This window comes from Aristolochia californica, unplaced genomic scaffold (assembly GCF_029961685.1).
Source record: "Aristolochia californica isolate CCGP_79_NKW_82.1479 unplaced genomic scaffold, dmAriCali1.0.hap1 SCAF_13, whole genome shotgun sequence".
Taxonomy (NCBI): domain Eukaryota; kingdom Viridiplantae; phylum Streptophyta; class Magnoliopsida; order Piperales; family Aristolochiaceae; genus Aristolochia; species Aristolochia californica.
In genome coordinates, this window is record NW_027181804.1 from 5,061,697 (window position 1) to 5,087,892 (window position 26,196).

The following is a 26,196-nucleotide window of genomic DNA, read 5'->3' on the forward strand; positions in this document are numbered from 1 at the left end:
CTACGATCAACCTCCATAGGTCCTCAGATCTTGTAAGTGATCTACCACTTTAATTAGTAGCTAAAAAAAATTCTGAGTATTTTCGCACAATTTTTGGAATTGTTTTGTCTAGTACTTACTAGAGGACAAAATGCCTTTTGATACAATGACTACAGTATTCTAAAGATTCTAAAAAGCTCTCATTTTCATTTTGAAATACTTTGTTTGTTCTTACTTTTTCTTTTTTGAACTAGTGCTCCCATACTTTGAGATCAATTTGATTTGTTCAACTTGCACATATGACTTGGGTAATTGGTTGTTGACTTCCCTTAAGAAAGTCTCATAGCAATTCTTTGAGATCTTTGATCTCTCTATCCACTGACTTTGAAATCTTTTCTAATATTAAATTTGAGCTGCTATTTATCTTGGTAGAATTACATAAGATTGAGTTTATTCAATTTGATCTTGTTACTATAATATTAGCTTAATAAAGAGGTAAGCTCAAGCTATAGTAGTATTGCGAGCAATCCTTGCAATAATATGGAAAAATTACCTTGGATAAGTTAATTGCAAATACCTTTATGGGTCTAGGAAGGAGTATCAACCTGCTATTGATTGTAAGTCTCAAGAGTGGGCATGTGTTGCAACGTGGACCTATTTGATCCTTTGTTGTAGATGGCATTCGATTGAATAACTCCAAGGTGCAAACACCCTGGCAGTGGATTATCAACATGAGTTTGGGTTGTGAATCACTATAATTTTGTGAGTGCTTGTGATCAACCCTTGCTTGGATTTTTTTTCGGGTTGTTTAAGTGTAATTGGCTTTTGGTAAAGCAAGAAACTAGTGTTTAAATTTGATAAATTTATTCAACCCCTCCTCCTTCCCACTTTCCCTTTCCCCCTTTAGTTTTATTTGTGGAGGAACTAACACTTATAATAAAACAAAACATGAGGTAATAGCCTTTATCTGTCTAGGACCTAACATTTATAACAAGATCGAATAGGGGGTAATAGCCATGATTTCGTTACTTGCAGCCAATACCAAATTTGTAAAGAAACATCCTAATCTAATGATTCAATGATAAAATCACCAAAGGAGGAGCATACACATGATTTTTTACATGGTTTGGGAGAGTTCTCTAATCCACATAGTAGTGAATCCTTAGATATCAAACTCACAATACTAAGGTTGGTATTTATACTAGGAGCATTACTCATGAAATTACATCAATGCCCAGATAAGTGGGGTTGTACATTACATATAAGATGTTGAACAACTGGCATTGCCCACAATCTATACTGGGTCCATATTCGTTGTATCATATACAAGTATATAGTGCATCTAACTACCGTCACAACTTGCACTACTATATCCTCTAACACTCCCTCAATCTCATGCCTAAGGTTGCAAGGAAGGAGCAACAATTGGAGGATAAACAATGAGTAGACACCAAATTTTAGATAGGATGAGAAATGGAGGACACATGCTTACAAGAATGTGTAAGCTTGTGGATATCAATAGCTCTATCATTAAAGTGTGGTCCAAAAATAATAGGAGATGGTGGGGAGCTACTAAACTCGGGGGTGTCCATATAAAATATAGGAGATTGGTTAGCCAAAGGAGCAGGAGTCTTCTAATAAATGTCTATTTTTTCTTTCAACAATACCATTTTTATTGAGGCATATACACACATAAAGTCTAGTGAATGATGTCTTTCATATTATAAAGTAATTGAGAATCCAATGAAAGATATGCCAAATTATTGCGTCTAAGAACTTTTACATTTGATTGAAATTGTGTTTCAACCATTACATAAAAGGATTAGAAGACGGAAAAATCTTAGATGTTTCTTTCATTAAAAAAGCCACGTGACACAAGTATAATCATCAACAAAACTAAAAAGTACTTTTAATTATGTTATATTTCACACTATCCCTAGGAGGAGGAAAACAAAATCTATGGTGTTTACTCAACCGATACACCTCATAAGGTAAATTGGAAACTATTTTAAAAGAAGGAACTAATGTGTATAAAGTAGAAATAGTTGGGAATAGTGTGACTATCCCAAAAATAAAGACCTCGTTCATAGCCTCCACCGATCACCTACTTGGTTAGTAGGTCCTGAAAAAACAAAAATGGAAAAATAGTTACTCAACAATCAAGTATTTTAGTTAACCGAACTTAAAGGGAATTGAGGTACAAAAAAGACATTAAAAAGGGACAAAGATGGTGAAAGATGAATCTAATGCCTTGTGTGACCTATTAGCATCTGAAACAAACCGATTACTAGAGCATGGGGATGAGGAATATAAGTGACCAATTTTCCCAGCCAAGTGTTTGGAAGCACCTAAAGCAATCATTCAAGAGGAATTGACTAGAACATGAAAAAAAAAAAAGAGTACATGTTATAGCAATTGTAGTAGGAGTAGCAATGGAAGAATTCAACATACTCTTGATTTTTTTAAGAGTCCAAAACTTTACCTTTAGAGGGATTTGATGCTCCCTCCTCCTTTGATTCAGTTGTAAATGTAGCTTGATTTGCAATGGGCTTCCAACATGTCACTACTAAACGATTTGGTGCACCAAAATAGGCACAAACCTATGACTAAAAATTTGTGGCAGTGAAGGTAGTACCAAAACTTCTACCCCTATTGTTGTTATCACTACTGCTATTGTTGTTACTATTACTGGGCATGAATACAATTTTCTGCAGCCTAATTCTTGAAGTCCATTCGACGGGGTTCGCCCCAAAGCTAAGAAAAGTATGGTTATGCTTAGGTGGGTGAAAGTAGCTGTATCTACTTGGTTCACAGACCGTGATTTCTTCAAGAACTGGTTGATGTCAGAGGCAAGAAATGTCTTGAAAATGGTGAAAAGAGTGTTCATGCATTTCGTTATAAGGAATCGTCTCCATATTTACGTGTTAAAATCTCCCGCCCCGGATGATTATGAGGAGCTGAAAGTGTGTCGTTCATGGCGATGGTTGACTTGAGATTGATTGTTATCTTCTCTGCGGCAGTCCTATCTTTGTCGGGTGATTGGGTTACTGAAGCATACGATTCCGTGCCGTTGATTCCAGGTTATTACAAGGAGTTGTGCCCATTTGCGGAGAAAATTGTGAGAGAACAAGTGGAGATTGCTGTGCGGAAGAATCCTCGAATCGCCGCCTCCCTCCTCCGACTCCATTTCCATGACTGTTTCGTAATGGTGCTTAATTTTCTCCATTTTACACATCGGCTTGTTTCGATTTCTCCCCAGAGAGTAATTGCTCGGTTTCTCTGTTTTCTGTCTTTGGATGTTGTGATTTGCAGGGCTGTGACGCGTCGGTTCTTCTGGACAATGGCGTCGGGGTTGCGAGTGAGAAGGATGCGGGGCCGAATCTGAACTCTCTGCGAGGGTTCGACGTAGTGGACAAGATCAAGTTCCTGTTGGAGAAGGCGTGCCCAGGTACAGTCTCGTGCGCTGATCTTCTCGCCGTTGCTGCCCGGGATGCTGTCAATCTGGTAAAAGTTCATGAAACCCATTTTCGGAAGTAAGCTCCGTGTCTCGATCCTCGCAGGAATATTGAAAATGATGATCATGATTTTTTCAGAGAGGTGGACCGTACTGGGAAGTTGAGTTGGGAAGAAGAGACTCCCTGGCGGCGAGCCAAATAGGTGCCAATCAATATATACCTACTCCCAATTCCACATTGGAAATACTCATCGCAAACTTCGCAGTCCAGGGTCTCTCCCCGACTGATCTGGTCGTTCTATCAGGTGATCATGATCTTATTATTATTATTATTATTATTAGTATTACTTACCGTGAAGCTTGAGGAAAGCTGTCTTAATTCTCAGGGCCGATAACCCAATACTATTTGCTTCAGGTAGTCATACCATCGGACGATCAAGATGCCTGAGCTTCAAGCAGAGGATTTACACAGAGATCGGCGAAGAAGAATACGACCATCACCGGCGATACTCCGGCTTCCGCCGAATCTTGCGCTCCATCTGTCCGAGGACGTCGAAGAGAGACAACGCGCTGGTGCCGCTGGACTTTATGACATCCACGCGGTTCGATAATCTGTACTTCCGGAACGTCCTCCAGGGAAAAGGGCTGTTACAGACGGACAACGTGTTGGTCGCAGAGGACCCGGAAGGGGAGATATCAAATCTGGTATGGCGATTTGCCGCCGACCAACATCTGTTCTTCCGAGAATTTGCATTGTCGATTGTGAAGATGGGAAGGATCAATCCGCTCGTCGGCGAAGAGGGTGAAATCCGGCGGAACTGCAGGGTTTTGAATTCTTGGTAGTGGAATCGAATCTCCATGCAGAAAAAAATAATAAAATTATATTTTTACGTCTGGTCTGTGATTGTTCTGAATGGAATACATGGAAGTCACCTTCTAAAACTACCATTCTCTAGCACTTTCATACTGAGAAACCGAATTTGCAGATTGGATTTGGGCATTTAAAAAGCAACTCAGCAAAGAGCTAAGTGTTCTTGAGCTTTTACTCTCAAATCTTTAACTACTTAACATCTCTTGTACTATAATTATAGGCTTCATACTTTGAATTCATTTCATTCATTAGAAAATTCTGATTTAAAAGGGAGTTGGTGCATTGTATTATAAATTTAGAGCTAACTTTTTAAAAATCAATTGTATTTTTGTGCATACATTTTGAAATCAATTGATTATACTTTCAAATTTGGTCATCGAAGGTCGTAGTTGAGTTGTTGTTACATAAAATAGGTACTTAGGATTGATGTATCTATCTATACTTTGTACTGTAACATTTACCTTATTGAAAGTTTTTTTTTTCTCTGTGCTAATTTATGAGCAAGTAAGCCTTGTATTGTTGGGTCGACCCTTGGCAAAGCTAGATCTTCCTCAACTCGATTTGGTTGACAAAAACATGTTGTTTATAAACTAATTTTGCATGCCACTATGAGCAATAAGTTCTTGTGAAGACAGGTTATGTTGAAAACCTCTTAATGAGTTTAGGCCTGTTGTGCTTAGTGATATGCTATTGAAAAAATCCATTTACCTAGTAAAATGCTAGAAAATCCTCTTATGGGTCTAGGTTAGATAACCTAGTTTATAGTTGTATTCTTATGTGAGGGTGACTTATTGTAAATTGATTGGTGTGGTCAATTGAATGGCATAAATCCCTATACAAGCAGTATTGTAATTGGCTGTAGAAACAATTTATTTTAAGTATTATTATGCAACCCAAACATTAGTAAATTAACTCCAGGGCACTAATGGCTTGAGAGCGAATTAGCAATTTTAGACAACATAAGGTTGTGAGCAACTATAAATGTTTGTATGTTCATTATGTTCGTGTTTGAACTTTGATTTTAATATTTATATTGCATAATTGAATCATATGAAGTTGTAAACACACTTAAGGACCGAACAAAAAATAACAATGAATTTAACAAACCTATTCACCCACGAAGTTTGTTCCTCACCCGACTTACCAAAATCGACCTACATTATTTATTTATAAGATGTATTTCTAAAATAATTTTTTATTAATATTATTATTAGAGGTCAATTTATATAATATATATATTATTATTACAACAACAAATAATTATAAATTTTGTGTAATTTTAAATTTATTATTTTCTTTGCCCACCCACCCCTTGAACAGGCTTAAACCTGATGGTTCCGTACATGATTAACAATTTAGGGTTTCTCTCTCTCTTGCTCGCTCGCTCGCCCTTTTCCCCATCTATATATTTCTCAGTAGCCAGACTTTTCCATCATCTTTCCCTCTGTCCTTCCTCGAGCTTTTGAGCGGCTGTAGGGCTTGCTTTTCCTTTCCTTGCTTTGTCTTTTTTTTAGTCTTATTTTCTCTTCGGATTTGTTTTATGATCGCTGTGAGGAAGATCTCGTGTTCCAGATGAAAGGTTATCCATAGTTTTCCGTGATGGCAACACAACCCTCTAAGAAGTTCTGAGCGACATCATTTTTACTTTCTCCTCTTGTATCTATTTTTAACCGCTCTTGAATGCATTGATTTGCATCTCGTTGATGCTTTTGGTTTTTGTGATTTGCGTTTTTTTGGGTATTTAAGTGAAGCAGCATTTGATGGGGAGCGAGGTGATGATAAGATTCATGTCTGTCAATCCACTGATTTATGTGATGTTACTCGTGAATCCCGACAGGTTCTGATCGCTCCACATACGCATTCGCGCGAGATTAGCTTTCAAGTTTGCATCTGTTAAATTGTCACTTGTTTTCCCTTCCAAATTGAATGCAGATTTATTATCCAGCTAACCTTCTCATTCTCAATTTCTTGCGAAGGCTTGTAAACTTATTTTGTTTTATACTTTCGGAGAACAGGAATTTAAGCTCTTTGTTGGAAAAGATTCGTTCTGCAATTTAAGCTTGCTTAAGCCTTCTTTTTTTAAACCTTTGCTTTGAGTGGGATTGCCTGAAACTGAGAATAGTTATTTACTTGTTCGATGGTGACTAATTAATTCTGTTGCATTCATGAGGATGAATCTGATTCTTGTTCGTAATTCAATAATTCTCAGTTTCACGCAATCCCATTTTGAGTTGTCAGTGATTTTCCAGCTTCATCACCTCTAAGAGGTTCTTCCCATCGAGTTTAATGGATATAACAAGCCTCACAAAATCTTCGTGGCTGATCTTTGTCTACCGTGCATTATTATTCTTCTCTTTCATCGTCTTCTCCGTTGGAGGGTGAGGCTGGTGGCGTCAGAGTGGGGAGAGGTGAAGAACCTTTTCCGCTTCTGGGCATGGAATGTATTAGTTCATTCTCACGCTTTGTATCCCTTGCTTGAGCATGTCTATGAGATTACTATGAGATTACTCGGATCAATACCTAGGTTGCTTCCGATAAATCCCAGCAGACAGAGCACCACTCATTTCAATTCTTCCGAATATTTATCCAGTGTTTCTGTCGCATTCATTATCAGGGTAGAAAAACTCTGAATTAAAGTTCAAGAAATGTATCAGATCAACTGGCTAATTCATTGAAAACAAGTAATGGTAATCAAGTGTTCTGAATGCAGACGGTTGCTCGGCCAAAGCTCCATGTTTCTGTGTGGGACTGGTTGTGGAAGAAGGAAGAACATGTCTCCCCAGTCAAACTTACTGCTCCTCAGTCACCACAAAGGCCTGCCCATACCCTTCAATACTGTAGGGTAGCAGAGAATAAACCTTCTTCTCCTCTAGTGGCAGCTTGAACAATTCCTCTACTACCCTTTTTCATTTCTTCTATGAGTTCTCACTGCTTTCGCCATGATTTACCAGCTTCAGAAATTAGTCACGAAACTGCATTGAAACTGGCACTAAAAAATAAGTTTATACTGCAGATAACCTAGATTTTATACTGCCATGATTTTTCCCATCTCCCCCACCCCCTCCTTGTCCCTTGTGTAGACCTTCCCTTCTCTTCTGCCTCACTTTGGGTGTCACCAGCTGTTGTATAAGTTGTTCGGTCAGAGGAACAGGGGAGGCTACAGAGCAGTAGACTCAGTAGGATGATGGCAAAACAAAGATATACTCCGGACATTAAATTTGAACACTAGAAAGTTCTGGTATCTGAAAGAGGAGTTTCATTTGTAGCTGGAATTTGATTGAATAAGTTGAAGAGGTGGGCGAGTTTACACCAACGGGCTCTCCTACAGGGTTGGCAGGTGCTCATAGACATGAATGATTTGCGGGAAGGAGATTATCTCGGCAACTGGGCAGACCTCCATGGCCCCAACAAACAGTTCGATTGCATCCTTCAACCAATTCCTTTGTAGCATTACAGTATGAACGACAAAGCATATACTCCAACAGCATAAACACATCAAGATCATACAAGAACTCACTGCTGCATAGTTTTACTAATCTGATTTCAAGTTTTTTTGTCCCTAAAAGTTCCTCCTGCTCTATTTTTTTTCTTCCTCCCCCCCCCCCCCCCCCCCCCACCCCACCTCCCTCCGTGCCCCCCTCTCACAGCCGAATCTCTTTTTATTTCCTTCTCCTCACCCTGGATGTCCCCATCTCTTCGTTTTTTTTCTTCTTCCCCTCCTCCCCTCCCTTAGGTTTTTTCCTCTATTGCTCCCATCACTTGGAGACTACTGCAAATCGAGCGAGTGAGTGGAGTACTGCGACAGTTTGTGCGCGCGAGAGATACGATGACAGAGACTAGAGGAGTAAATTGTCGCCGCAAGAGAGACATCGTTACAGACTAAAAAGCCGACTTACTCGAGTTTCTTGAGGAGAAGAGGAAGAATGGAAGCCCATTGCTGCATAATTTTACTACTTTCAGTGTCCATAAAAATTCTCCCCGCTATCTTTTTTTCCCTCTCCCCCACCCCCCTCGTTGCTCCTCTAACCGCAGACTCCCCATTTCTTGTTTTTTCTTCTCCAATCCCCCCGTTTCTCTCGCCATTCTTACCATAGACCTCTCCCTCTCCCCACTGCATGAGGTCAAACAATTATTAATTGGTCCAGTGCTTTCCTCTTTTATCCAGCATATAGACTTTAAACTTGTTCAAGTGACAACTATCTAATGCAAAATTCCATGACTGGCTGAGGATAATTTGACAGCCTATGCTGCCGTTGCTAATGACCATGGAATCATCATGAAAGACGCCCCAAATCCCCCGAGTGAATCACGAACGTATTTACCCAACATCTCCACCCGTTTTATTAGATTTGAGGTCAGAAGATCATGGGAGACTACAGACCAGCAGACACAGTTGGATGACGGCCAAACAAACTCATACTTCGAATGAACGTTCAAGGTAGATGACTTCAGGAGCATTAGTTTAGCAGACAGATGACAACCACCATAAAAGGTAACAACAGGATACAAAATGGTCAGAAGGAATGTGCATCTGACTCTGTGGAGCTAATGTTTCCATAGAATCATAATTTATATTCATTTAATAATAATTTGTTATAGGAACATCACATTCAGACCATATAACATTGCATAATGGGTAGCTTTGTCATATGCACAATTCTTAGGGATGGCAACAGATCAAATGGAGGTCCAGTTTTGGTAAACCTTACCTTATCTTGTGAACAAAATCCCTTGATGGGTTTGAATTTTCATCCTAATCCCTTCCTCAGAAACCCATTTTCCAACCCCTTACTTGTCTAAGGGCCCTTGCTCTGCTCAAAATATTTAAAAAAATTTATTGTAATGTTATATAATATAAAAGTATAAATTTATCAAAGTATAATATAAAATCCGTTTGTGCTGAAACCCATCTTTGCTTTTCCCATTTCTCTCTCTCTCTCTCTCTCTCTCTCTCTCTCTCTCTCTCTCTCTCTCTCTCTCTCACACACACACACACACACACACACACACACACACACACACACACACACACACACACACACACACACACACACACACACACACACACACACACTTTTTTCTTCTAGCAATGGGTTTGCTTTGTTAAACAGAGCTTCTTTTGCTGAATAGCAGTGTTGTGGTGCTGCTGAGTTCCCTGCATGACTAATTTTGACTTTGTCATATCTATGGCTTCCATTCTTTCCTTTTTATTTATTTATTTAACTTTATTTCTTTTCGTTTTTATTCTCTTCTTTATTCTTTATATTTTTACAAATAGGAAGATTACCTCAACAAAAGATGGTAATGAATCGTGTTTTTTTTTATATTTTTTATCCCATGCATCTTATGGGTTTTTTTGCTAGTTTGTAGACAAATTCTAAGAATGAAGATAATTTCTGACTCAGACCATACAAGTTCTGGATATACATCTATGTGATTGCTCTCCATTCAAACACAAAATGAATTTAAATAACAAGACATTAAGCAACATCTATCATCTTACCTTAACAACCCATAGCCAGAAGTACAATTACCAAGTGAATGATACCATGAAGAAACCTACAGACTCAATAGTTGCAATCTAATTTTACATACTAATATTTTTTTATATATCCCACCACAGCATATGAGAGAGGCAGAATGAAATTTTGAAAAACAAAAAAGAAAGAAAAATTTGATATTGAAAGCACTCAAGAAGCCTGATCAATCTTGTGCAAAAGCTGCACCTGAAGATCCTAACTTGTCCATAAAGAGAAATTAAAACAAAACGTGGCCATGTGGTTGAAACTAACACACCGGGCTTGTTGTTGTATCTGTACACATTAGATCAGGAGAGAGCTCTTATGGGAGAAGATGAGGAAGACTATCCCACCAAAGAGATTCAATCAATCCCCAAGCTCAAATAGGGTTCAAACGTACCCTGACAAATCAGTAAAAAATACCACAGGAAGTTTCTCTCAGTGTCACCAATGTTTGAAGCATTTCTAGTATCTTAAATGTTTTTAAAAAAAAAGAATCTCAAAAGGTACCCATTGAAAGAACCAACGAAGTCAATTCTCACAAGAAAAAGGGTCACCAAAACAACAATTGCAGCAGTCAGAGATGAAAAATGGACCCTTTCAGTATTGGCATTTTCAAAGGCTGGTAATCTTGAATGAATTGAAAGAATAGATGAAGATTATTATTGGAGGGGCCAAAAGGAGAATTACAACCCTAGTTATATAAGGGATCAAAGACTTTTCTAGTTGAAAATGCTACTCACAGAGCAGTCATCATGAACACGCCAAATTGTCTCTCCCAAGAGGTTTGCTACTGATAAAACTGTCAACTGTGGGAAATAATTTTCCTCCTTCACTGGAATCGTATTCGTGATGATGACTTCTTGAAAAAGGCCACTAGATAAATTCTCTATGGCTGGTGGACTGCCAAAGAAAAATTCAATTATAAAACATAAACAGCATAGACTACAAAGTATGAGATAAAATGGATTAATCCTTACTTCACAAAATCTAAGCAGTGTCAACAAATAGAATAGAAGCAGCATGTATTCCAAAATCAAATAAATGAATATGAGTTCCATTCTTTCATCTCTTCTCTCCCTTTTTCTTTTTCTTCTTCTGAAGAGGCAACCTCAAATCGAATGTTTTCAACTGATTCCTTTTTCATTGAACAGTGACAACCTTAAATAGATGGGACCTAGTAAAAGTATAACCAGTCATGGAAACTAAATTTACAGGAGTATTGACTAACCGCTGCATGTATTACAGGAATTTTTATGGAAATTTTACTGCTACTTTAAAATTAAAATAATGGCATTGGACAGACTTTAGAAGGTTATCCAAAATTATTATTATTGTTATATAAAAATTAGTTATTATTATTATTATTATTATATAATTAAAATACATGAGATCTAACATTGCATAAAAAGGATACACCAAATGGTTCCACACATCCCAATCACTTGTCTGAAGAAGAGAGTTTCTGGAAAGATTAAAGGTTTTTTATGGAGTGCAACTTCATAGAATAATGGAACTCTTAGACAATTATAATCTGAATAAAACCTTACTAATTCCTTTTATGCACTATTACTTTCACCAGTGCAGACAAATGTAAGAAGCCATTGACCTAAACGTAATTCAAATGAACCTCCCATGATGACCTTCTTTTATAAGAAAAATACTTCCAAGGCAGAGGTTGAAGGCAGGATGCACTTTCTTTTCTCAGCTATGGGAAATTGAGATTAATTCCTACCCCTAGCATTTTACTTTTTCTTTAACAGCATTTTTTTCATTTAACACCATATTAATTTACTTTGCCTTTTAACTATTCTCCAACAACTGTGGCACTTAGGAGGCAAAACCAGCACACAAAACAAACCTCACACTAACCTCATCCAAAACTGTGCTTTTTGAATGGAATCATGCGGTTGTGGTCATCTTGAGGTTCTGAACAGATTCATCAACAAAGTAATGAAATTTAACTACAGTAAAGACTTAAAGTTTAATGATTTGTTAGCACTTCAAAGGGCCTCCACATGATTTAAATAGCTTTTAAGGTAAAGCAATTTAAGCAATACTAGAATACCGTCAAGCAGTGCTGTTAAAACCGAACCAACCATCAAACAGGTACATCGGCCAGTTTTGGTCTAACCCAGTTCGACAGGCAACCACTAGTTCAGATGAATGGGATGCCACCATAGGTTTCAAGATATATTTTTTCTTCAAACATATAATAACAAATTAGTGGTTTGGTAGGCTGCCTAGGCATTTGCCATACATTTGTTTGGTCATTACTTTGACTACTTCATCAAGCAAAAGAATTTTTGAAGTGTCTTCATAAGCAGATTAGTGAACTGGACAACCTATCCGGTATATGGTCACACCAGTCAACCAGCCGGTCTTTCGGTTTTAAACAAGAAGCTCTTTTCTCTGCCAAAACCAGAAACAGGTAACCACTCGTCATAGAGGGTAACTCCTTTGTTGTCATTGCTTAGGCTAGAGCAACTGATCCTCCCTTGCGTTTTAATAATCACTTTCTATAAACTGCTAATCTGCTCTCAACAATACACATATCTTGGAATCATATTCATCGAACAGCTAATTCAATCTCTGATTCATTAGCTAAAGGAGGTGTCGATTTGCAAATTTTGGTGGTCAATATTAGCCACACACCAAATAAATTTATACTGTTTTCTGTTTCTTTGTGATTTTAATTATTATAATATAGTCCATAGAGGAGTATTTTCATCTTTTAAATCAATATTCACCATTCAAAGGAAAAACAACAGGAAAGGGGTCCATTTGAAGTTCAACCAGGTACAACCAGCCAATTTGGTCCTGTTCTGACAACATTGCCTTCAATATTTAAAACATACTTCGAAGAGACAGAGAACGAAATAGAGAGAGAGAGAGAGAGAGAGAGAGAGAGAGAGAGAACGGTTCATGCCTGCACTAACACAATCCTTCCACACTCAAGTACTAAATGGACAAAAAACAGCAAAATGCTAGTCACATCAACATGTAGAGACTAAGAAAACAAAAACAAGGGTTTGCATGGAACATTTAAGAATCTGGTAATAGTCTAGAAGACACTGTCATGTTTGACGACCAGGAAAAACATTTAAAGATGTTACCAGATCTAAATTTGTTTCGTACATAAATTAACTGAATGTGCTTAGGTAAGAATAAAAGGAAATAACATTTTTCATAAAATGAGTCAACACAGTAAAAGACAAATTTTTCAAAAAGAATAAATACCTAAAAACAGCATGAGTGCAGCACGCATAGACTTCCCTGGCACCCTCTTGATGTAGTAACTGTGCACCTTTAGTAATTGTCCCTGAACAACAGTATGAAGGCAAAATCAGGCAGTTTAATTGCAGTGTCCGAATATCACAACAAAAGAAGAAAGAAATCATACAAGCTCTGGACTGGATCCACAACATGTTACAAAATATAATAATGGGTTGCCTCAGGCATTTCATATTCTAGAATAATATATTAAAGCAAGTATCATCTCAGACTCACCAGCAGTGTCAATCATGTCATCCACCATGACAGCAACTTTTCCCCTTACATCCCCTATGAGATTCATCACCTGTGCACCAAAATAGTAAGCTCTCACTTGTTTGAGTTTAAGAATTATTAGAAAAGGAAGATCTAAAATTGTTTGACAAATATCCTGGTTCATTCATGGCATGTTAGCAGTGAAAAACAAGGATATTCTCCCCTTGAAAAAAAAGAACCTTCCTTCTGAACCTTATAGTAAATCATTGTATCAGTCCTTTCTGATAAGAATATCCCCTCCATCATTTTAAAAAACAACAATAACAAAATTGTTGATTTTGCATTTTAAGAAAAGAAAATTGTCATTTTGCACCGAGACCACCATGTATTAATCACCATATAAAAAGATGTGATCCTCAACTGAACATACAAATATATGGAGTTGAGAACTCGTCACAAACAAAACAAAATCCAAGACATTCAGCACAAATTTGAAGGTTAACAATCCCCATCTGATAAAATTTCCAAAATATGTTGATTGAACCTAGGAGTTAGCTTGACATGGCATTCAAAGGGTCCTAAGTCTTCAAGGCTGAAAAACCTCAGCCCCTGGTAAAGAATGTTTCCTCTGGCCCTTCAGGACTTAGAACTAAAGGAGTTGTTAAAATCACTCCAGGGATGATTTACGTGTACATTACATATCATCCAGGTGGTTTCGGAGAGAGTTTTGTTTGTCCAAGCAAACCCAAGTTCAGGGACCCCATGGTACACAGCTGTCAATTAGATGGCTACTCTCCTACAGACAAAACCCACCCACCCCATAACCTTTTTGTGTCAACTTCATATTTTTTTCCTTGCTCACACCCATGACATAAAACCTACTTTTTAAGAACCAAAACTGACCAAAATGCTAATTTTAAAAGCTCTTCTCACTTCATGCTACTTCTAAAAATTAACAGATTCCTTACCTCAGCAACATTGTGTCCTTGGCGTCTTTTATCCACAATCGCTAGGGGTGCATCAGACATTTTCTTGGCGAAAGCACGAGCCCTAGCAACACCTCCCACATCAGGAGAGACCACCACCAAATCATTTGAGCAAATTGTCTTGCTGGCAAGGTAGTCAAGAATAACAGGCTACATGCATACGAAAACAAATGATAGTCCATTACTTGGTTCAAAACTACTTGGTTCCTGACAAATGAAAATCAGGGAGCATCTATCTATGAGTTAAGCTTCCAAAATCAAGACCAATCTCAGAATCAACTTATTACCTGGCCATATACATGATCAACTGGAATATCAAAGTACCCCATCGACTGCCCAGAATGCAAGTCGCATGCAAGTACACGGTTTGCACCAGCTTCTGTAATCAAGTTTGCAACAAGTTTGGCTGCAATAGACTCACGCCCTTGAGTCTGATAAGAAAAAGAATGCATTCGAGAGCAAGAAATGAGGCATATCATACAATAAAAAGATTAAAATTCAGAAGTAACGTAAGCAAAGGAGAAAAGGAAGAAAATCCCGAAGTTTCTAATAACTGAATAATAGATTTCTTCTCTAATTCAATAGTATGAAATGGCACAACCAAACTAACAAGTGGAGGTACCTTTCTATCAGCTCTCGCATATCCAAAATATGGAATAACAGCAGTGATATTCTTAGCAGAAGCTCTTCGACATGCATCTATCATAATTAGGAGTTCCATAAGGTTCTCATTAGCTGGAGGACATGTAGGTTGCACAAGATATACATCACAACCTCGGACACTCTCTTGCAATTGTACATAAATCTCCCCATCAGCAAAACGCTTTATCTTGATTTTTCCAAGTTCAAGGCCCATGTAGCATGCAATTTCCTGATAAAGTTTCAGGTCAAGAAAAAATAAGCTATTATGATCCAGTTAAAAGTCCAGAACTGACAAAGTGAGAAGGCAACAAGAAGAAACATTTGTGGACAACTACTACAAGCAAGACCAGAGAACATATGGACCACTTTATATAATCTAAGAGTATACCCGAGGAAAATCAAAGACACTTGGATCACAAGGTAAATGCTGCAGAACCCTAATTTCCACCAAACATAAAATGAACTTCAAAAGATTACTTTAAAGAAAGATATGTAAGGTATCGTAGCAGATAGATGACACTATTCAACTCTTGAGACTGAAATTACACTTGTTGATGTCAGACAACCAAATTCAGCGATAATAGCCCATCCGAGTTTAACTAAATGTTAACAAGCTGACCTCAGAGAGTGTCTTGTTGGCAGTGCCAGAGAATATCCTAAGCCTCGCATCATTTTTACGATCAGCTTCTTGCTTCAAAGACAAGAAAGTTGGAAAACTCCGCTCGTTGATGACCGGGATACAAGGTTTCCCGTTGTCATAATTCAAGGGCTCCAGCTTACACTTCTGCATAAAAAACATCCCAAAACTATTAACCGTTCAACTGAAACATTCTCAAAGAAAACCCAGAATATATTTAATCATGTGAAGCAGCCATAAGCAATTGAGTTTCAAGATTACACCATTTAAAGAATGTAAAGCAAAAAGGCAATAGTATGCATATTAAAATGGTGCCAATCTTTCAGAAACCGACAACAGAACTAAAGGAAGAGCACGAATGGTTCAGATTAGAAAACTGGGAAAACAAACGAGTGATGAAAAGCTCAAAAGAACCCTTACTAACCGTTATTCCTTTCCGCAAGCGCGGGAGAAATCGAGAGTGGCTCGTTGGAGAACTCGCGCCAGCGGACGAAGAACGAGTGGTCACAGAAAAAGAAAAGACGAGGGACGCCATCCTGTTCTTTGAGTAAAACCGGTACAAGCTCCTGTCTAAAGAAGCGCGCAGAGCAGAGATATTCACTACTCTGCTTTTACGGGTGGTATCTCGGAAGTCGGGTAGTCGCTAACGACTTGGGGAATCGAACAGGAGAATGGTTGGCGGTAAGGTTTCATGAAGTGGAGGATTTATATAGCAGCGATTTACTGAAGAATCCCAATGTATAGAATCAATATTTTCTTCCAGAAACGCCACCTATCTTCTCCGTTTCCGTGCTTGGCTGGGATTTGTGTAATTGGATTTGATTACGTCCGTGGTAGGAGGAGGCCACTTCAGGTTTTCTGAGAGCATCGGGTGGAGTTTTACGGGGAACTCGACCCGACCCGACCCGATCCAAAACAGATTAGATTTTCTTGTTGATGCTTCAGGAATCTATCTGATTACGGGAAATTCTATTTGAACAAGTTAGAACCTGGGAAAAAGGAAAGAGTGAAAAATTAAAAAGGGAAAATAGGGTTATAAAACGCAGATTCAGATCTTCAGGTTGGGGCAGGTTCACTTGAGACTCGGGTATTCGAATGGAGAGGAGCGAGAGAGACAAAAAATGAGATATGATGAGTTACTCATTGTTTAGACATTAACGTGAGGATCATCTTACCAAACTGTCTCACTTTTCTTGTTTTTTGTGGCGTACGAATTTCCTCTTTTCCATTTCAGATCTAAGTTGGCTTTAGCAACTTCTCTTCGGAAAGACAGCCGTCGAAGCTGCAGATACGCCAAAGATTCTTCGTTATCATTTCTTGTGTTATTATATATATGTCAAAATAGGCTACAGACTACGAAAACAACTTTGATTGGCCATCAGCCTGGTAAACTAATCACAAATCCACACAAAGGGTCTTTACTTAGAACAAGGCGCCACTTAATTTATGCAGAATACATAAACATTAAGATCAAGAAAGCGATTTTGACGAATCCTTGTGATAGTCCCGTTAAAAGCAAGGGACACTTTTAGAAAAAAAATATCAGAAAAAACCTCTATTTTTTGTGCAATGACAAGCAACAAGATGAATGAGACAAGCTGAATTGCATCTTTTGCTGTTCCTTGTGAAATAACTTCCATTAGAGCAGATAAAATGAACAGAAAATGATCCATGGGAATAAGTGTAATCATATGGTAATTGATGTTGAAGATGAAACTATTAAAAAATGAGCACCCTAATTTAGCTCAAGCAAGGCTTACAGCCGCTTGAAAATTGACAAGTTCTATATTTGATTTTAAAATTGGAAACTAGAAGAGCAACCTGTGTAGGCCACTATCCATATATGCATCTAGTGATGAAACGAGCTGAGGCATCTGCTCCAATACCTGGTTGTTCCAGAATAAATTGAAGTTCAGGAAGAATCATTTCACAACAGAAGAAAAGAAAAAAAATTAATGTGAGCCTTATCCTTGTTCTGTGTTCTTCAAAGTAGATACTTTAGCTAGAAGGTTTTTTGGCAGCTTTGCTAGAAGAGCCTACAGAATAAGAGTAAGAAACCAAAGATATAAGTGAGACCTTGAAAGTATTCAAAAACCAGAGAGACCTGCCTGCTTATGCATTTATTTAAAATTTCAAACATGATGCCAACTTTGATAGCTCAAGGGAGTTCTTCCGTTGAATTGGCTGTTCTAGTGTACTGAATGAGGAAAAATTGTTGATAAGCAAATTGTGCCATCCTCGCTCCTACAATGGAAAGTAGGAACCCTGGGACCCAAAGCTCGCCAGCACATACCACAATATTTAACAACACTCTTTTCTACAAAACTAAATATGTGTACAGGATCAGAGAAGAAGAACATGTTCAGGCGAAGAAAAAAGTGGCAGTAATCCTTCACTGAAACTTGAACATGAATAAACTATGTAGTGCAATCTCTTTCGCTTGTAGATATCAACACTACTCAGGAATTGTATAAAAACTAAACGCGAGTCAAACAGAATATTCATTATCAACTGATAATAAAGCAATTTGTGATCTGTGACCTGGATTCTGGTGATTTCTCAACTGAAATTATTAGGTTTTTGAAGTTAGTAAGCGCTGAAATATGGCAGGGGGCTATACAAAAGGCATCTCGTATTAAAAGAAAGAAACTGGACACAAAAAGAAAATATATGGAATGGGAAAAAGCACCTGGGAAGGAGAGGATTCTTGCAACTGCACCGCCTGAGATGTGTGTTCAGCAATCGTCGCGTTTGGCCGAGCCTTCTCTCGCTGCTCTGGCAGCAGTCGCCATGGGGAGACAATCGTGGAGGGAGGGAAGGAACTGGTTCCTCTCACTCGCCACCGACAAATTATGCTTCCTGTTATGTAATTACGTGATACGTTAGGAACTTAAGTGTAAATGCAAAGAAATGTACCTTAACATGTAAATTTTAATACAAAATAAGAGCAAGAATTGTTCTTATAGATCTAAACTATAAGATGTGTAATTACTTGGTCATGGATGGTTACAACGCTACTTTTGATTTTAGAATTATAATTAAATTTGATTTATTAGTATCAATGGAGTTCTCATAACCCACCTGCCAATTCCCTGTGTCTAGTTGATCCTACTGATCAGTGCAAACACAGAGACGACAGAGGGCTACTACCCAGTTGCTTCGCCCTGAGCTACTCTTTTGAACAAGATAATCAAACCATAAAAAACAAGTTCCTCAATCCAAAACTACTATCCACATTCAGAAAGTGGGAACAGAGCAGAAAAATCCGCTTCCTGAAAAGAATGGCGAAATGCAATATTAACAGAGTAGTGCGACAAGAAACGTTGGGAAAAGAAAGAAATAGCTCGCCCGGAGATATGATTGATGCTCCAATGTTAGACCTTCAAGGGGAAGCGGCTTTTATGGCCTTCTTCAACTCTGCCTCCACATCTGATGCCTTGGTTCCGATCCGACTGTGTGTTGCGTCTCCACCACCATTCTTCTTCTTCCTCCATCTATCAAACTCGCCGGGGTCTCCAACCTCCGGCGGCATCCTCACTGGGACCGCGACGTCCCTTTCGTTTCTCATGTACTCTCTTTGATTAGGTGATTCTCCCCGCGCAACACATCCACTTCTCTCCCCATCCAAACACACAACCCTTTTAGAACCTCCACAGCGCCACCCACGTCCTTCACTGGCAAATTATTCACACTACTCGGCTTCCCCTCTTCAATTCGTCCAACACTAATCTTCTCGACAGTCAGAAAGGGGAGCTGTTTTCCCAGATCCGGGGGGAAAATTAACCCCCCACCTGAAGGTCACAGCCGCCCGCTTCGTCACCGGTAGCTCTGTGTATGCACTCACCGAGACCCCCGGGAAAACCCGCTAGCGGAGTTAAAATCCGTCAAATGCACCGGATTCCCGCCGTTCTCTTTATAGGGGTCAGAAACAGGGCTAGGGCTACGAAGAGAAGAAGAAAGCGCAGTCCTTTTGAGGGAGAAATTCCTGAACTGGGGCCGAATTTGAATCGAGAACGACGGATTCGCTCTTCCGACAAGGCTGAAATGCGGGGAGAGGATCAGTGGTGAGCTATCTGGAGAACCCAAGACGCCAATGCCGGATTTCAGCGTGTCGATCTCATCCATTGAGGTAGTTTTGATAACAACAAACACTTCGAGTTACTAAAATTATGTAGTATACGAACTGACCATAATCTGCTCAAATGGTCCATACAAACAGAGAAGCACATTCCAAAAAGCACACTATCCAGTAGCAATGTCCTATCGAACAAGAGAGAAAACTCTCTGGAATCAATAGTATTGGAAACCATTGAAACGACCCTAATAAACACTCAATACAACAATTAAGGCGACATCATCCAATGGGAGAGAAGAGAGTTTTCCAAGATGTTAGAACGGCCGAGACAAGAAGGCATGGAGAGTTGAAGTCTTGAAGTGCCAAAGCCAAAGGAGTCAACTACAAGTCAAGGACTCGACCACCTTAGTAAGAGAAACTGATAAAATTTGGGGTTGTATCGAGCTAGCTCGAACCTACATATGTTCGAGTTGAACTTATCTGAATACTTAGAACTCGAGTTCTAGCTCAACCTTGAGTTTAAAATTAGAATAAAAGAGAGAGAATGACAAAGAGAAGAGAAATCACAATGGTAAGAGATTAAATGGGTAAGATCGATACGAGTCCGGTTCCGTGACTTCCTTGTCAATGTCCACAATGGCTCACTCTATTACAGCTCCCACTCCAAACTAAGTAGCCTTTTTCACCTTTGTGGTAGCTTTCACTCTAGCATCAGGTACCATTTTCATAGGTCACCTCCTCTAGGATTCCAACATGTGACATGGTATTTGCTCTAATACAAAATATTAGGTACCTCGTAAATACTTCAAAAGCTTTCAGAACTGATGAAATGTGAAAAGTTGAACTCTTAAACCTATGACCTATTAGGTTTAAGAGCTCAACTTTTCACGTTTTATCCGCTCTGAAAGCTTTTGAAGTAATTAGGTTGGCATAACATGTCACTCATACCTTAGGTTGAGCCCCACTGGACCATAACACAACTAGAAGACTAGACCAAGGACTAGTAGGAAATAGGTATAGCTAAAAGCAATAACAATTATCCTAGTTGAACTAGGAGAGAAAAATGCAAAGAAAAATGGTTTAATTCAAACACAATATAGAAACAAAGGCACACAACAGTAAAGAGACTCAAAGCATAAAAAAAACTTGAAATAAACACTTGGCATGAAAAGGAAACTTGTAAAACAAATATCCAAAATGAGAGTCCTAGTTGACTTGGAAAGCATATATAAATTCATGTTTTCTCTCACAATAGGTTTTCAACATGACCTTTCCTTCTTCCGATATCAATATCTCACTCTAGAAAAATGGATTCAGAAATTTTTGTTGGGTTAAAAAATATGCTTACAAATATTTCAATTGGATATATAATTATTGAAATAAAGCCTCATTTTTAGGGCACAAATTGTCTAAAAATTGACGTTTTTAATTGTCGTTTGTAAGCTTGTTGTTGCCTAATATTTCCTATTTCATATGTCAATTTCTTTTTGTAAAAACTCATATTGATTTATTTTTGAGTTGGAAATTAAACTAAAAAATCTTTCTAAAATATAAAATTTATAATATGACAATTGTAGGATGACAGTGCAAAACGTTAAGTAAAGATTGCTTTGAGAAGAGAGAAAAAACTCAAATTCGAAAGAGAACATTTTTTTCTCTTCTTCCTCTTCTTCTTCTTCTTCTTCTTCTCCATCTTCTCCATCTTCTTTTTCTTCTCCATCTTAGGATTGACGCTCTAATACCATGTTAGAATTCTTGAAATGCGACGGAATTAGAGCTAAGATGTGTGGAAGAGGGTGAGCACGAGAGAGAAAGAAGAACTTGTATTTATTAGTAATGTAGAATGAGTATATTGGTGCTCTATTTATAACTAGAAATGAGTAAAATCATAAAAGACCTTTTATGTGAGACTTCTTCTCATGATACTCATAAAAGATTCTACGATAATAATTATTGGATTGTGAGATTGTTTGTCATGAGAGTTAGGCAGACACTTTAATATTTACGTATTTAACAAATAATACCACCGTGACCATCAATACCTCATAAATTGGGATTAAAATCATCAAGTTTGCTCAATCCATGTCTTCACACCATGGTAGAAAAGAGAGAAACTCAAGATGTTGAAAACAATTCAAAGGTCAACCTGATGTTGCATCAACTAACTTTTCAAACTCTAGATATCGAAACTACCTTCCTAATCACCACTAGCTTTGCATTTCCCTTATAACTTGATGCATCGGTGCCTCTCAGCATTTAGTGGTGTCAATTGTACCCATTTAACTACGAGGGGTTTTTTGTTCACCATCTATTAAATGGAATGAGAAAAGGCCAATTTTTTTTTAACCAATTAGGTATTTAGGTAATTTTATCCAATTACTAACCAAATCAGACAAAAAGAGGAAAAAACTTGGGTTAGAGAAAAGTTCAATTGACCAAACCAAATCAGTGGTTCAATGGGGTCAAATTGTTCACACTAGCCTGGTCAATCCATCTTTTTATATTCTCTAATTTGTAACTTCATAATTGAAACATGGGTCAATTTTTTATTCAACCTGTTGGTTTAACCAACTTATTTGGAAGAACTACAATTAAATTGGGGAAATTTCTAACTCTCTCAATTCACATCTCTTTGATTTGCAATTTGCACAAGGAGGCAAGGTGTTTTAGTTTTTGTTCATCATGTTTGGCGAGCACATACTTGGATATCAATACTTCATAAACTGGAAGATATCACATGCCATATTATTGTCATGATAATCAATGATCCCAAACAACATACTTTTCTTGTCAATACAAATTAAAGAGAACTTCCCATATATACACAGACAAACTGAAGTGATAAAAGGAGGAACTACAAACAAGAGAACTGATTTTAGAAGATTAACTTCCTTTGATCCAAACATGACCAATGCAGACCAACAGGAAAAAAGGAAAAAAAAAAAGTTCCCAAGACCAAGGTTAAGGGGTTTGTTATTCTTTCTGCTCAAGTTGAACACTAGTTGTTAGGTTTGAGATTAAGATTGAAACTGGGATGAGAATCATCAAGTTTGCAAAACCATGTCTTCATACCAAGGCAGAAAATGGAGAACCTCAAGATGTTTAAAACAATTTGGAAGACTAGTTGATGATGGCAGCAGTTTAAGTAAATCTCTAGACATCAAAAGTTTCTTCCTCATCATCACTGACTTCACATTTCCCCTGTAACTTGATGCATTGGTACCACTTGGCGGATGCAAGGTAGATTATGAAATCCACAGTAGTTAAGGCAGCTAAGAGGAAGTAAAATCTATCCATGTGACCCTTGTTGAGGTTTCCTGGGATCCAACCAGGTCGATCATCCTTTGTGGTGATCTCCATGACTACTGTCACAAGCAAACTACTCACATAGTTGCCCAAAGAAATGGAAGTCATACACAATGCACTCCCAAAACTCTTCAATCCATCTGGTGCTTGCTCATTGAAGAACTCCAACTGACCCACATACATGAACACCTCAGAAGCTCCAATCAACACATACTGAGGAATCTGCCATAAGATGCTAAGGGAGCTAGGGCTCTCACAGTTTGCACAATCACTGTTAATAAACCTTAACCGGTAGATCTCTACAACTCCAGCAGCGATCATTGCCATGATTGCAATTAGGAGTCCAACCCCCATCCTCTCCAACTCTGTGAGTCCTGTTCTTCTGAGCCTAGAGACGATAGGGTTGAGAAGCCTCCGATAGAAGAGAATGAAGGCTGCAACACTGAGGATATCGAAGGAAGACATGCTAGCAGGCGGGATTCTGAAGTTAGATATGGTGGTTTTCATGATGGCTCCTTGTTCGACGAAGAGAGATGCCATTTGAGCAAACACAACGGAGTAGATTATGGTGCAGAGCCAGATGGGAAGGAGTCTCAGAATACATTTCAACTCTTCGACTTGTGTCACAGTGCAAAGGAGCCATTTGTTTTGGGGCCCGTCTTTCTCTATACAGTCCTTTGGTGTAATCACGGCAGCTCTATCCAGAAACCTGAAAATTCAAAACATGAGGATGAAACCATTTTCGCTGTTCTTCAAAATAAAATTTGAAAAAAAGAAAAAAAAAAACTAGAGACTTTTGATGTTAGAAACTGAGAAATTGAGAAGCCAGAATCGTACTTGAATCCTTTAGTGTGGAGCATCTTGCGTCCCCTGGTGACATCATCACATTCATTACTATCAACCTCAAATAAACTTCTGCTATTTAATGGCACCTCCACCCTCCATTTCCTCGCGGCAGAGACAAAGACTTGGCCGATTCTGGGGAGAGGATTGCCGCCGGGCTTGAAATGGCGATACCTGGGAGTCCCGACGAGAAAGAGGAGGAGGGCGAAGAGGGCAGATAAGGCTGAGGCCCAGAAGCCCAAAGCCCACCGACCGCCATCCTCAAAATAGTCCAAGATTGTGTTGGAGAAGAGAGAGCCCAGGTTGAGTGCCAAGTAGAAGAAGCTAAAGAACGCCACTTTGGATAGGCTTTCCTGTGAGTCCTCCTCGTCGAATTGGTCTGCACCGAAGGTGGCGATCGATGGCTGATATCCACCGTTCCCGAGAGCGATCAAGTAGATGGAGAGATAGAAGACTCCAATCTCTAGACTTGAGTGGTTCCCACATCGAGTCAATCGGTTCCCACAACCGGCGGGTTTGACCAAAAAGAGGTAGGAAACCAGAGAGAGAAACACAAGCCCCTGGAAGCTACATCTGTTAGATTATGAATGAAAATTTTACAGAAAATAATGGAAAAGATTGAAAATTTTAACTCACGATAACGAAAATGGCTTGAAAGATGGCACAGGTCTTGTATCGGCCCCAGTAGGAATCACTGAGGAAAGCCCCAACGAGGGAGAAGATGTAGACAGTTCCTGTCCATTTACTGACATTGTTAGCTGCTTCAGCATTGTCTTGGCCCAACACCCTCGTCAAGAACAGCACCAGGTTCACTCCCACTCCGAAAAACGCTAGAGTCGCCAGCCCTTGATTCACTGCATCAATTTCTTTTCATTATTAATTCACCGCTTGAACCATGAACCAACCCTTCAATTAACTTTCTAAATTGAATAAAAAAGCTGCTCTAGATTGCTTCACGTTGCTCTCGTACGAGTTTCTCCATGGACGCAAAAACTCATCATCTCTGGCAAAAGGAGGCATTTCTACTGTTGTTCTCCTCCACCCAAAGAATCGATGCAGTCTAAAAGTCGATTGGAATAAGAGATTTTGCGTAAAAACGATTGTGGAACGCATGCAGACTGACAAGTTAGAGATGTACGGGAGGATACAGAGGCATGTGAGTCACAGACATGCAAGAACACATTTTCTTGTAGTGGGTTTTTTTTTTTTTTTTAATTCGTTCTGTTCTAAATTTGACCTGGTTTCTGATCTCCTGTCATGGTTTTTTCTTCTGACACTGCGAAATGTTGCCGTCTGAGCTGATGGCCCACGGGGACAAACGGCAAGCAAGCAATACAGGAGAGCTGGAAAATGGAGAATAGCTACTTCGACAAGTAGAAAATTAATATGAGAATTAAATAAGTGAAGTACCAAGTAAAAGAATTCCGGACGCCCATCCTCCAGTTTTTGATTTGAGAGCCGGGCGTCCATGTCGATCAACGGAGCCATCTTGGGTGTACTCGTCATCTTTGATTGCCTTGCTTCTCCTGCTTCTCAATTCGTTCCTCTTCACCTCCACCTCAAGGCCCTACATCACAGCAATGAGGTCAAAAACGAAATGATGATCATTGACTGGTTTAATTAAAAACAAGTTAAACAGTACTCAACAGTGAGTATTCTGTGACCTCAAGAGGACCACAAAGGGCTCCACCCTGATCCCAGATTATGATATTACCCATTCATAAACAATGATTTGAGGCCCTCAGAAACGGGACTTAATTACAGGCTTCCATTTCATAACGTAACAAAAACAAACACCAAAAGAACAGAGCAAAATCATTACCCCCTTGAACTCTTTGGCAGCTGCCATTGATGCTTCAACCAGAGCTTCCTCTGCTGAAAAGCGGAGGACACAATAAGATATCAAGGCTGCTTGAGAGTATTGAGAAAACCCGTGGCAGCAGATAAGTGAGGGAGAGGGAGAGTGAAAAAAAAGAGAGAGAGAAAGAGAGAGAGAAGGTGGTGCTCAAGAAGCTTGGCAGGAAGAAGAGGCGTATGGAGGCCATATATAGGCGAGAAGGAAGCAGAGTGGACGGTGGAAATTTGGAGTAAAATGGGACAGGGAGGGCCCAAGCTATCTCAACTGGTTTACAGCATGATGTTGGGGAGAAAAACGGCTTTTTCTGTTGTGTTCATGAACTAGAGGTGATTCACAATCCAAATTGTCTTAGTTGGGTCCCCTTTGGCGCTGATAGATACATGTGCGTTTTTTAAAGCTTGGAAGCCTTTTAGTGCGCCTTGGTCTTCTGAGTTCTAAGACGAGCAGCCAAAAAAATGAGAAAGCAAGCCTTTTCAAATTGCTTTCTGTCTGTCCAATATACTTGTAATGGTCGTTTTCTTTATCTGCCAAGAATAA

At 38.9% G+C, this 26,196-nt stretch overlaps 3 protein-coding genes and 2 non-coding genes across 8 annotated transcripts; 3 read left to right on the top strand and 2 right to left on the bottom strand.

The window, feature by feature from the left end:
• Positions 1–3,131: 3,131 nt before the first annotated feature.
• LOC137948963 (peroxidase 20) lies at positions 3,132–4,318 on the top strand. Its single transcript, XM_068795198.1, has 4 exons — positions 3,132–3,187; positions 3,292–3,483; positions 3,573–3,738; positions 3,849–4,318. The coding sequence occupies exons 1-4, from the start codon at positions 3,185–3,187 to the stop codon at positions 4,274–4,276; spliced, it is 789 nt and encodes a 262-aa protein (XP_068651299.1). The 5' UTR covers positions 3,132–3,184; the 3' UTR covers positions 4,277–4,318.
• Positions 4,319–5,848: 1,530 nt separating this feature from the next.
• On the top strand, positions 5,849–5,937 carry LOC137949124 (small nucleolar RNA U61). Its single transcript, XR_011111697.1, has one exon. It is a non-coding gene; the product is annotated as a small nucleolar RNA U61 (small nucleolar RNA).
• A 134-nt stretch (positions 5,938–6,071) lies between these two features.
• On the top strand, positions 6,072–6,152 carry LOC137949129 (small nucleolar RNA snoR14). Its single transcript, XR_011111701.1, has one exon. It is a non-coding gene; the product is annotated as a small nucleolar RNA snoR14 (small nucleolar RNA).
• Positions 6,153–9,808: 3,656 nt separating this feature from the next.
• On the bottom strand, positions 9,809–19,949 carry LOC137948169 (ribose-phosphate pyrophosphokinase 1). 4 transcript variants are annotated; one of them, XM_068794148.1, is made up of 13 exons: positions 18,958–19,949; positions 18,267–18,436; positions 17,399–17,463; positions 16,753–16,859; positions 16,002–16,566; positions 15,560–15,724; positions 14,921–15,169; positions 14,586–14,729; positions 14,281–14,448; positions 13,334–13,403; positions 13,064–13,145; positions 10,567–10,726; positions 9,809–10,224 (listed from the first exon to the last, which is right to left on the bottom strand). In XM_068794148.1, the coding sequence occupies exons 5-13, from the start codon at positions 16,110–16,112 to the stop codon at positions 10,186–10,188; spliced, it is 1,188 nt and encodes a 395-aa protein (XP_068650249.1). In that variant the 5' UTR covers positions 16,113–16,566; positions 16,753–16,859; positions 17,399–17,463; positions 18,267–18,436; positions 18,958–19,949; the 3' UTR covers positions 9,809–10,185. The 4 variants fall into 4 exon arrangements, with proteins under 4 accessions (XP_068650249.1, XP_068650247.1, XP_068650248.1 ...); XM_068794146.1 differs by having other exon boundaries at positions 17,399–17,613; XM_068794147.1 differs by adding an exon at positions 18,659–18,849 and having other exon boundaries at positions 17,399–18,436.
• Positions 19,950–22,353: 2,404 nt separating this feature from the next.
• LOC137948167 (protein NRT1/ PTR FAMILY 7.3-like) lies at positions 22,354–25,747 on the bottom strand. The gene is made up of 5 exons (XM_068794143.1): positions 25,624–25,747; positions 25,212–25,368; positions 24,438–24,655; positions 23,796–24,361; positions 22,354–23,667 (listed from the first exon to the last, which is right to left on the bottom strand). Exons 1-5 carry the CDS (start codon positions 25,648–25,650, stop codon positions 22,806–22,808), a joined length of 1,830 nt encoding a protein of 609 aa, XP_068650244.1. The 5' UTR covers positions 25,651–25,747; the 3' UTR covers positions 22,354–22,805.
• Between the last annotated feature and the right edge of the window lie 449 nt (positions 25,748–26,196).

Coding starts and splice junctions, on each gene's coding strand:
- LOC137948963 (XM_068795198.1), top strand. Junction 3,484..3,572: donor CCCGGGATGCTGTCAATCTG/GTAAAAGTTCAT, acceptor TGATTTTTTCAG/AGAGGTGGACCGTACTGGGA. Junction 3,739..3,848: donor TGATCTGGTCGTTCTATCAG/GTGATCATGATC, acceptor TATTTGCTTCAG/GTAGTCATACCATCGGACGA.
- LOC137948169 (XM_068794149.1), bottom strand. CDS start 16,112: ATGGCGTCCCTCGTCTTTTCTTTTTCTGTGACCACTCGTTCTTCGTCC. Junction 14,449..14,585: donor TTGATCATGTATATGGCCAG/GTAATAAGTTGA, acceptor GTATGCATGTAG/CCTGTTATTCTTGACTACCT. Junction 10,225..10,566: donor GTGTTCATGATGACTGCTCT/GTGAGTAGCATT, acceptor CTGATTTGTCAG/GGTACGTTTGAACCCTATTT.
- LOC137948167 (XM_068794143.1), bottom strand. CDS start 25,650: ATGGCAGCTGCCAAAGAGTTCAAGGGG. Junction 25,369..25,623: donor CTGCCAAAGAGTTCAAGGGG/GTAATGATTTTG, acceptor GCTGTGATGTAG/GGCCTTGAGGTGGAGGTGAA. Junction 24,362..24,437: donor TTCAAGCCATTTTCGTTATC/GTGAGTTAAAAT, acceptor TGTAGCTTCCAG/GGGCTTGTGTTTCTCTCTCT.